Genomic DNA, 12210 nt, shown 5'->3' on the forward strand with positions numbered 1-12210 from the left:
GCAACAAGAACAAAACTCCATCTCAAAAATAATAATAATAAAAATAATCTTACCATACTGCATATTTTACAGACATATAAAGAACTATAATCCTCTACCCTTAATACAAATAAATGCTTACAATGAAACACTAAACAAACAAACAAAAAAACACTTTAAAATCCATTTCACTAACCATGTGCTTCTACATCATATTCTTCTCCATCGTAGTCATCTGAATCCTCATCCTCAGGATCTGGATGCAAGGCCTGGCACTCGCACATTGCAGTGAACATTGCCTCCACTGAACAAGGGAATTAAACTGTAACCAATTTTTTTTTCAATGTAGAATAAAATTTTATGATAAAAATAACCATCAGTGCCAATAAATTTAATGGGTACACAAAAGGCCACAGTATTTACAAACTTGCCAAATTGTAAAATCAATCTTGAAAGCGGCTGAAGCAAAGGACAAGTCATAAAATAGTAAGAGTTCATTATGAGAGATTATTACGATCTCTTCATGGCTCATGGGGTTTTCCAAGAAAAAAGGGTCAGAGTCCTGGTAAGACTGCTGGCATCAGGGTGAAGCCCCTCTCAGCTGATAGGGCTCTTTCCAGCCATCCTGAGATCTTCCACTTTAAAACTGCTGTAACTCTTCTGCCATCCAGCAGGTGAGATTAAGTCAACAGCACCAATCAGTAAAACTAACAAGAGTCCATTCACAAAATAAACCCAGATAACACAGTGTCTACAATATTCTCACTACATTCACAACCTTTGATGTTAATAAGTATTTGGTCCTCAATATTACCAATGCTAAAATGAAGAAAAAGTAGTAAAATGGAGGTAATGGTAGTAAAGGTGAGAGGGGTGTGTGTGTGTGTGTGTGCGCATGTGTGTGTGTGTGAGAATTGGGAATGCTTGGTACATAAGAGGGGAAGAATCAATACTGTAGAACACTCACATGCTGATTTATCACTAGGCACAAATCTAAATTCAGTAATAGGTTCAACATCATCATCACTGTCTTCCTCTTCTTCATCAGCAACAGGTTCTTTTGATTCTTCTAGAAAATAAAAACACCCCTTTAATGTCATTATTTGACTTTTAAAAAATGAAGCGTATTGATAAATCTGAATACTGCAATTCAGTTTTAATTTCCAATTATGGTTGACAAATTTATTTCCAATTATGGTTGAAAAATCCTGATTATTTATCCAGTGAGCATCCTAGAAAAGCCTTGCCTCGATCGCCTTACCTCTAGATCCACCCACCTCGGTCTCCCAAACTGCTGGGATTACAAGCGTGAGTCACCACGCCTTGCCGGGAATGAATTTTTAAGGTTATTTTTAAGATAATCTAATCTCATCCACAACGAGCTAATGGTCATCTTTTTTTTTTCTAAGACTGGGACTTGTTTTGTTGCCCAGACTGAACACCCTTGCCCTCTCAGGCTCAAGCGATCCTCCCACCTCAGCCTACTAAGCAGCTAGGACTACAGACACTTGCCACCACACCCTGCTAATTTTTGTTTTTTTGAGATGGGGTCTTACGATTTGCCCAGGCTGGTCTCAAACTCCTAGGCTCAAGTGATCGTCCTGTCTTGGCCTTTCAAAATCCTGGGATTGTGGCTGGGCGTGGTGGCTCAGGACTGTAATCCCAGCACTGTAATCCCGAGGCGGGCGGATCACGAGGTCAGGAGTTTGAGACCAGCCTGGCCAACATGGTGAAACCCCCGTCTCTACTAAAAATACAAAAATTAGCCAGGCATGGCGGTGGGCGCCTGTAATCCCAGCTACTCAGGAGGTTGAGGCAGGAGAATCATTTGAACCCAGGAGGCGGAGGTTGTAGTGAGCCAAGATCACGGCATTCCACTCCAGCCTTGGTGACAGGGCGAGACGCCGTCTCAAGAAAAAAAAAAGAAAAAAAAAAAAGGTTGGGATTACAGATGTGAGCCACTGAGCCAAGATCACGCCATTGCACTCCAGCCTGGGTGACAGGGTGAGACTCCATTTCAAAAAAAAAATGCTGGGATTACAGATGTGAACCACTGTGCTCGGTCCTGATGGTCATTTATAGAGACTTATAGAGGTATGCCAAAGAGAAAAAAAATCTTGGAATTTGGAGAATCAGAATGTGAGGAACAAAGGCTGGGAAAATATGATTCAAGCATGTGTAATTTATGAGAGGAGTTTAAGATAAAAAGAACTGGAGGGCCAGGTGAGGTGGCTCACGCCTGTAATCCCAGCACTTTGGGAGGCTGAGGTGGGCGGATCATGAGATCAGCAGATCGAGACCATCCTGGCCAACACAGTGAAACACCGTTCCTACTAAAATACAAAAAAAAATTAGCCAGGCATGGCGGTGGGTGCCTGTAATCCCAGCTACTCAGGAGGTTGAGGCAGGAGAATCGTTTGAACCCGGGAGGCGGAGGTTGCAGTGAGCTGAGATCGCGTCACTGCACTCCAGCCTGGCAACAGAGCAAGACTCCATCTCAAAAAAATAAAAAAAACTGGAGAATTAGTGAAATAAATGTGACCCAGGAAGATACTAATTTCTAGTAAGATAGGAAATCCTGCATATTTTACTAAGAAAGGATTAATCATAATCACATCAATTACAATCAAATAATCATATAGACTCTGTAAGATTATAGAGCACATATTTAAAACACACACCCTAAAACCTACTGAACTGCTTTTTCCTAGTTTAGGACTTACAGCATTTGCATTTTAAACAAGCTTCCCACGTATTTCTAATATGTATCCGTTAGTCTTGAGTTTGAGAACCAGAGACCAATATACTCCCTTAACCTTTCTGGATGAAATTCAGGCTCAGAGAGATGCAAATGACTTGCCTAGCAAGTTAATGACAGAGTTTTTACTTTTTTTTTTTTTTTTCAACAGAGTCTCGCTCTGTTGCCCAGACCGGAGTGCAGTGGTGCAATCTCAGCTCACTGCAACCTCCACCTCCTGGGTTTAAGCGATTCTCATGTCTCAGCCTCCCGAGTAGCTGGGATTACTGGCGCCCGCCACCAGGCCCAGCTAATTTTTGTATTTTTAGTAGAGACAGGGTTTCACCATGTTGGCCAAGCAGGTCTCCAACTCCTGACTTCAGGTGATCCGCCTGCCTCGGCCTCCCAAAGTCCTGGGATTACAGGTGTGAGCCACTGTGCCCGGCCTAATGACAGAGTTTTCTTATTCAATGTGCTTTTGCCCTTTATTATTAAACACTATTTCCTAAGCCTTTCTCTTGATATGTACCTTTCCCACCTCCAATGCCCGTCACTATTTAGGGCCATTTCACACCAGCATTTGGAGCTGACTGGCAAGAGTACCTCTAAGGTTTTGCATTTCTGGAAATCAATGAATGCTTTAAACTAAACATGACACATGATATTCTTAGTTATAAAATCATAGTTGCATTTACTTAGATGAAAAGCAAATTTTGTATCTAATGCCTTATTAGGAAGTCTTACTACACTACTACACCCCAGGGTTAACAGCCTTTTACTTTTCCTAATCCTCTTTTTCAGACTTCACTAGATTTTTAAATGTCTTTGAACCTTTTCCAACGGCAAGAATTGGAAATCTTATAACAAAAATATTTTCAGATAGCTGAATCAGTCATTACCACTTAATGAGGCAGGGCTTGCCAAAAGTCCTAAGAATTACTAAATAGTGTCACAACTGAATATAAATGATCATATTATTATATCTGGAACCATATTAAAATCCCAATTTGAAAGAGCAATAGTCTTATAGGTAAATAAATGGGATTGTCTCTTACACACTGCTTCAAAGAAAAGCAACCCATTATTTTAAACATGAACATCTTCACTAGATTTTTACAAGTCTTTGCAATTATCCCAAAGCAAAACTTGAAAATCTTTATATCCTACAGTTTCTCAACCTTGGCACCACTGACATTTGGATGGAATAATTCTTTGTTGTGGGGGACCATTTGCGCATAGCAGAATATTTAGTACAATAATAGCACCCTTGGCATCTAACTGCTAGATGCCAATAATATCCTTCCTCTTTCAACCAAAATGTCACTGCCAAATGTGGGGGAATGGTGAGGCTGGTGGAGGTCTATGAAAAATATATTCCCCCTACACCCACTGATAACCACTATTGTAACAAAACAGAACAGTTCTATCTTAAATTCTCAGAAGCACAGGGTATACTGATCCAAGTCTCTAAGGGTGCCTTTTAAAAAGAGAAAGGCAGAATAAACAGTGAAACTTTAGAGGAAAGTTAGAAATACATATCCATAATAAATGAAGAATTCTAAGCGTAAATATATAGAAATATATACAGACACACACAAATGTCCATTATGAAAACTTCAACTGTCCAAGTTGCTGTGCTGAAATTTTGCTTAATAAACTACTATCCAAAATGAGTCAATGGCCTCAATGTTACATTGATTATTATCAAACACTCTTTTTTAAAATATAATTTGCTATCAAAGGAGGCATTAGATTAAATTACACCATACATACCTTCAAATTTGGCATTCACCATAACATACAAATGCTCTCCTAGACAGTCACTTCGGTCCCTGGATAATGCATGTAAACTAATAGTGGGGTATTCCAGTGAGAATCCTAATCCAGAACCATCTAACCAAGACAGGCGGCTGAAAAACATGTTTTAAGTAGATTAGTTTTAGAAAGTAAATCCTAATGTAATATCACAAAGTACATAAAAGTTCAGCTTGGACACCTTTATGCATATAAATAAATTCAAGCTTACTTTTTTAGAAATGTTCATAAAATAAGAAAATTCAGGCCAGGCGCGGTGGCTCAAGCCTGTAATCCCAGCACTTTGGGAGGCCGAGACGGGCGGACCACGAGGTCAGGAGATCGAGACCATCCTGGCTAACACGGTGAAACCCCGTCTCTACTAAAAAATACAAAAAACTAGCCGGGCGAGGTGGCGGGCGCCTGTAGTCCCAGCTACTCGGGAGGCTGAGGCAGGAGAATGGCGTGAACCCGGTAGGCAGAGCTTGCAGGGAGCTGAGATCCGGCCACTGCACTCCAGCCTGGGTGACAGAGCGAGACTCCGTCTCAAAAAAAAAAAAAAAGAAGAAAATTCAGTAGTGGAAATCGAATTTTCTTTAAGATCAATTCTGTTAAAGTCTCTTTCCCCCTAGCTATAAATTCAAACAGACTTGAAATTCCATTTTCCTCAGTCACATGTATGTTTCTATGACTTTCAAGCTTCTTCTTTTTTGATATGTCTTCAAATACCCTCTTTGCTTTTGCAAATCCTCCCCTCTTCCATGAGGCCTCCCTTCAACTACACCAGTCCATAAAGACCTCTTCTTTTTCTGATTTGCAAATTTTAGTACTTAATTCTGTGGTAGTGAGTCTTATATGTGCCCTTATGGAATATGAGCTATTTGACAGCAGGACTCGTCACATTCCTTTATTTAACATTCTTCAAAACCATTAACAAAGAGCTCAGGAGGTAAGTATGCAATAAATCCTTGGTAATCATTCCTTTCTCCATGAATCCTACACTAAAAGACATAAATGGGTGTCATCACACTCACCGCAACTCAGGGAATATTTATTACCTTGAGAGACAGACTCCCTGAAGCCTCTCATTTATTCAACATCTTTAAGAGAAAGCCACAGAAAAGCTAGGCCTAGTTTTCCCTCAAATGTGGTCAAATGCAAATATTTTATTGGTGTACCAAAGGAAGCACATCACCAAAATCAGTATGTTGAGCTTTCAGTAGAGGCTAGCTAATTTTCTGATAATATTTCATCCATCTGTACCACTTAGCAGAAAAAAAGTAAAAAATCCTGAAGAAGCTAAAAAAAAAAATGTTAATGCAATACAGTGGTTGCCTAGGGCTAGAAGGAAATAGGAATGTCTGCTAATGGGTACCAGGTTCTTTTTGGGGTGAAGAAAATATTCTAAAATTGTGGTGATAATTGCACGATACTGTAAACAGACTAAAAACTACTGAATTGTATGTTTAAATGGTTAAACGGTATGTTATATGAATTGTTTTTAAAAGTTAATGAAGTAAGACCCATGTATCATTCTATATTCTATACAATTTTAACAAGCCTGGCTGTCTAATTTTTAACCAAGCAAAAACAAAAGTAAAACAGGAGAACCTAGGACTGCCTTGGGCAGGAACAATGACAGTGTGACAGTCTGAGATCATTCATGTTCAGTGGAAGGGGAGGATGAACTTTACACCACAGTTCCCCTAAAGGAAATCAATGTCTAACCACATACTATGAGTGTTAAACACGCCTGACCCTCAGTTACCAAAAGCATTACCAAAACAAAGGCAGATTATTAGATTGTGGTGATAACTGTACAAATCTGCAAATCTACTAAAACTTATGTAATTGTTTACTTTAAAAAGGCAAAAGTAAGTATATGCACTGTCATATGGAAAGATTTCCATTCAACATTCTTATTTTAAAAAAAAAAAAGTAAACGAAATCTAAGAAGCTTAAAGGTGATAAATCTTTGTTTTTGTTTTTTTGAGATGAAGTCTCGCTTTGTCACCCAGGCTGGAGTGCAGTGGCATGATCTTGGCTCACTGCAACCTCCACCTCCGGGGTTCAGGCGATTCTCCTGCCTCAGCCTCCCAAGTAGCTGGGATTACAGGCCTGTGACACCACATCTCGCGAATTTTTGTATTTTTAGTAGAGACAGGGTTTTGCCATGATGGTCATGAAGGTCAAGCTGGTCTCAAACTCCCGACCTTGGGTGATCTGCCACCTCGGCCTCCCAAAGTGCTGGGATTACAAGCCTGAGCCACTGCACCTGGCCTAAAAGTGATAAATCTTAAAGAGCTAAAAGTGATAAAACCTCTACAAATTATTTTCCAGAACAACTCATTCCTACTGGTTCCAAAGAAACACTGTATTATGTAATGAGTTATGTGCTATATGCATCTTTCCTGCTCACTGCCTTCCTTTTAATGTGGAGATGAAATAATACCCAAGTATCACGAGTCCCCTACAAAAGCTATATGATTTTAAAGCAAATAAACTGCCCTTTTCTGATCTCAAAAATTTTCTGGCATTATCACAATTCAGAAAGAAACATTCCAAATTTGGGTGTCCAAAATAATTTCAAATATCCAGAGCCATAAAACTTGAATGAGGACATGGAAAAACTGAAACCTAAACATAGAATCAGTGCCTATCAAATTATGGCCTTTACTTTTAAAAGCCATAATAATAACTCTGTAATTCCTTACTAGTGCAGAGAGAATAAAATGCTCCTCTGCACAGCATTTGCTATGGAGCTCTCATAATCTTTTACATGAACTGGGATTATGCACTCTACAGGACAGAAGCCAAGTTCCACACTTAAAAACACTTACTCTAATGGTTAAATTTTTTTTTTTTAATAAAAAAAGAAAAGAAACTCCTAGGCTTCTGTATTTTACCTTTTCAGATTTACAAAGGCATATCATATATTAATATTCACAGATATTTTTAAATGGAAAAACAACTTACTTTCAACAACTTATTTTTTCCAACAGCATGTTACTATGTTAAAAAAGATTTGACATTATAGGCCGAGCGTGGTGACTCACGCCTGTAATCCCAGCATTTTGGGAGGCTGAGGTGGATGGATCACCTGAGGTCAGGAGTTCCAGACCAGCCTACCAACATGGCGATACCCTGTCTCTATTAAAAATACGAAAATTAGCTGGGTGTGGTGGCAGGCACCTGTAATTCCAGCTACTCGGGAGGCTCAGGCAGGAGAATTGGTTGAATTCAGGAGGCAGAGGTTGCAGTGAACCAAGATTACACTACCACACTCCAGCCTGGGCGACAGAGGGGAGACTCCATCTCAAAAAAAAAAAAAAAAAAAAAAAAAAGAGATTTGACAGTACATTCATTTATCTGGCAATTTTAATTTTAACAAATAGCTATTAACAACAAATTAAATCCTATTGCACGTAAATTATTCGTTGTACCACCACCAGATTTTCTAATTTTAGCAGAGGCCACGATGAAATAGGCTGCCATTAAAGTTTGCTGGGATGAGATTGTAATAAATCTACTCAAAGTATTCAAGTTATAACTTTTAAAGTGCTGTAGAGAAACATAAAAGATTTCACTGTATCATCTAAAAATATAACTGTTTTGTCTGATCATTAAATTCTGATTTTCATTTACTCTTTGTATATATTCTAGAAGAAATCCTTCTAAAATATCTAATTAACCATACCCAGTTTCAAAGAAACTGTGAGTCAAAAGGGAAAGACAAGAAGAATTAGAAACCAAGTAAACATGTAGAGAAAATGTTTTGCTGAATTCAAATGCTTTTGCACAAGTATGGTCAGTGTCCTTTATTCCCAGCATGGGATGAAAAACAGGACAGGAAGCTACGAGAGGTCTTGAATTTGGGTTAACTTAATTATTTGGTTTGAAATTAATTTTGGAATGAGATACAAAAAAAATTTATAAGTTTAAATTACCTAATTTTAATGTGATAACCTATTTTACCTGTTTTAAATGATTTTATATTATTCATGCCTCTGTATCTTCCTTATTTGGATAAAAATTCAACTTCCTGGCCAGATGCAGTGGCTAATGCCTGTAATCTTGGGAGACCGAGGTGGACGGATCACCTGAGGTCGGGAGTTTGAGACCAGTCTGACCAACATGCAGAAACCCCATCTCTACTAAAAATACAAAATTAGCTGGGCGTGGTGGCACATGCCTATAATCCCAGCTACTCAGGAGGCTGAGGCAGGAGAATCTCTTGAACTAGGGAGGCAGAGGTTGCACTGAGCCGAGATTTTACCATTGCACTCCAGCCTGGGCAACAAGAGTGAAATTCTGTTTCAAAAAAAAAAAAAGAAAATGCAACTTCCTATAAAAAACTAAGCTCTGAAATAAGTCGGAGATTCTAACTCTTTCAACACAAATCTGAGAGACTAAAACCAAGTCTAGCCAAAACCTAATCTGTTGCTGTCCCTCTCTGCCTCAAACTAAATAGTTTCACCAAAGCCTAAAGGCTATAAGCCAAACTCATGAACATGACTGTCTTCTTCTCCAGCTTTGTTATCTCTGGGCATTCTCCCTCAATGCCTCAGAGGAAGAACTGCTGGACTGTATATACATGTATACAGTATGTGTGTGTATTTATACTCTTTTTTTTGTATTTATGTTTCACACACAAAAAATGATCTTGGCCTGCCGCAGTGGCTCATGCCTGTAATTCCAGCACTTTGGGAGGCCGAGGCGGATGGATCATGAGGTCAGGAGTTCGAGACCAGCTTGACCAACATGGTGAAACCCCGTCTCTACTAAAAATACAAAAATTGGCTGGGCGTGGTGGAGCACATCTGTAATCCCAGCTACTCGGGAGGCTGAGGCAGGAGAATCACTTGAACCCAGGAGGTGGAGGTTGCAGTGAGCCGAAATCGCACCACTGCACTCCAGCCTGGGCAACAGAGCGAGGCTCTGTCTCAAAAAAAATAAATAAATAAATAAAAAATAATCTTAAAGAAGAAACATAAGAGATTTGTTTGTGAAAAGCTGAAACAAATAATTTTTAATTTTTTTAAGAGACAAGGTTTCACTGTGTCACCCAGGCTGGAATGTAGTGGCATGATCACAGCTCACTGTAGCCTCAACTTCCCAGGCTTAAGTAATCCTCCCACCTCAGCCCCCCATAGTAGCTGCGACTACAGGTACATGCAACCATGACCGGCTAATTTTTGCAATTTTGTATTCTTTGTAGAGACAGGGTTTTGTCATGTTGCCCAGGCTGGTCAACAACTCCTGGGCTCAAGCGATCTGCTCACCTTGGCCTTCCAAAGAGCAGGGATTTACAGGTGTGAGCCACCTTGTCCAGGCTAAGAATTTTTAAAAAACTGGTAAGAACTTAAAAAGAATTATACTTCCTTGGTGTGAGAATTGTATTGTGGTTATACAAGATAATGTCCCTGTTCTTCTGAACAGGAAGTAGAAAACATGTCTGCAATTCTCAAATGGCTCAGAAAAAAAAGAAAAACAGACAAACATGGCAAAATGTTAACTAATAAATCTTTGTGAAGGGTGTATGGGTAGTAATAACACTTACAACTTTTCTTTAGGTTTGAAATTTTTCTTCTTTTTTTTTGAGACAGTCTCTGTCGCCCAGGCTGGAGTGCAATGGCATGATCTCGGCTCACTACAACCTCCGCCTCTCGGGTTCAAGCAATTCTTCTGTCTCAGCCTCCCAAGTAGCTGAGATTACAGATGCCTGCCACCACACCCGGCTAATTTTTGTATTTTAGTAGAGATGAGGTTTCACCATGTTGGCCAGGCTGGTCTTGAACTCCTGTCCTCAGGTGATCTGCCCGCCTCCGCCTCCCAAAGTGCTGGAATTACAGGCGTGAGCCACCGCACCGGACCGTAGGTTTGAACTTTTTCAAAATGCAAAAACCAATACAGGACTGTCCCTCAAAAGGAGTTATAATATTGAACGAAGTGTCAATATACAGAAATGTCATGAATAAAAAAGGAATGCCTGGGAACTAGGAATGTATCTGTGCTCCATCTTCCATCACTTCAAAGAAACTGCTTTCCCCAAATATCAAAGATTTCCTTGTCAATACTCAATATACGCTCTTCATATTTTGTTTTGACTGCTCCTTCCTCCTTTCTCAAGTCTCTTCTTCTATGACCCACCCAAAGGTGTGTCCCTAGGGTTCTACACTTGGTCCTCTTCTCTTCTGAGATAGTTAATCCATTTCCATGAGTATACACTAATACTTCAACGACTTCCAAACATCTATCTTTAATACCACTTTCCCAAGACACACACTCTTTTTTTTTTTTTTTTTTTTTTTTGAGACAAGGTCTCACTCTGTCACTTAGGCTGGAGTGCAGGGGCACAATCACGGCTCACCGTGCCTTGACCTTCTGGACTCAGGTGATCCTCCCATCTCAGTTTCCTGAGTAGCTAGGACTACAGGCCGCCACCATGCCTGGTTAACTTTTGTATTTTTTGTAGAGACTGGGTTTCGCCGTGTTACCCAGGCTAATCTCGAACTTCTGGGGCAATCCGCCTGCCTCAGCTTCCCAAAGTGCTGGGATTACAGGTGTGAGCCACCGCGCCCGGCCCAACACACACTCGTATGTACAACTACTCCACACATGTCCTGACCAAACTCATTATCTGCCTCTCACCTCAATCTTGCTTTTCCTACCACCCATATGTCCTATCTCAGTGACTGGCCTGAAGCCTAAGCCTTGTTCAATGTCTAAATTTCCCTTTAAAGCAACAGTTCTTTACAGTTTTTGTGCTCTGGATTCTGTGGTAGGCAAAATTTTGGCCCCCACGACCTTCAGTTTCTGGTGTCATGCGTGTGAATATGTTATATTACACAGCAAAAGGGACTTCGCAAACCTAATTAAGGTTACCAGTGGACAGCAACATAGGGAGATTATCCCGGATTTTACAGGTGGTTCCAAAGTAATCACATGAGTTCTTAGAGAATTTTCTCTGGCTGTCGACAAGTGATGGAGCAAAAGGGGAAGCAACACATATCTGAAGGGCAGGAAAGATTAAATGTGTCATTACAGGCTTCAAAATAAAGAGAACTAAATGTCAAGGAAACAGGGACCTCGGTTCTACAACCACAATATTTAAGGTAGATCTATCTGACTGTGAAAATACCAAAGTGCTCCAGGTGGCCAAATAAAAGGGCAACTCCTTCCAGGACCCCAAAACGGGAGTCTGGTACCTCTGCATATGACCCCTGTCTGTGTCGAGTTAAGGATGTTCCTCTCCTTACTATTCCTACAGAAAAAATCTATATTGTGTAACCAAACTTTCAAAGTCCTCCACACTCGGCTCTGAAACTACGTATCCTGCAGAGGGGAACACCTCCTGCATCTGTTCATCCGGAAAGACAGGCACACTTCAGACTCTTAAAACGAGACCGTGCGTTAAGGGCAACGCACGCGCCAGACCTCCAGTAAAAGGCGAGTTTAAAAAAACAAAACAAAAAAACAAAAGCACAATCCATGAGGGGAAATTCCGGCCCGAGAAAATAGAGAATGGAAGACTCCGGAGGAGTGCTAGAAAAATCGAGCCTTCCAGCCGGTACAGGTATCCCTGAGGCGTCCCGGACACGCGCCCCCGCTCCCAGCAGCCCTCCAGGCCGCCCCTTGCCCGGCTCCTTCGCACCGCCTGCTCCAGCAAGGAGGAGGGTGGCACGCAGGAGGCCGGCGCT

The 12210-nt window shown here is 40.6% G+C and overlaps 1 protein-coding gene across 3 annotated transcripts in view; it reads right to left on the reverse strand.

The window, feature by feature from the left end:
* The window catches only part of CLNS1A (chloride nucleotide-sensitive channel 1A), an 820929-nt gene that overhangs the window by 10695 nt on the left and 798024 nt on the right, over positions 1-12210 (reverse strand). For 2 of the 3 annotated variants that reach the window (XM_050757498.1, XM_050757497.1), the window contains 3 exons: positions 4490-4626; positions 947-1048; positions 176-283 (listed from right to left, as the gene is read on the reverse strand). In XM_050757498.1, the coding sequence (XP_050613455.1) occupies positions 176-283; positions 947-1048; positions 4490-4626 (347 nt within the window). The remainder of the gene's footprint in view (positions 1-175; positions 284-946; positions 1049-4489; positions 4627-12210) is intronic. The other variant, XM_050757499.1, reaches the window with a different exon arrangement.

This window comes from Macaca thibetana, chromosome 14 (genome assembly GCF_024542745.1).
Source record: "Macaca thibetana thibetana isolate TM-01 chromosome 14, ASM2454274v1, whole genome shotgun sequence".
NCBI classification, from domain to species: domain Eukaryota; kingdom Metazoa; phylum Chordata; class Mammalia; order Primates; family Cercopithecidae; genus Macaca; species Macaca thibetana.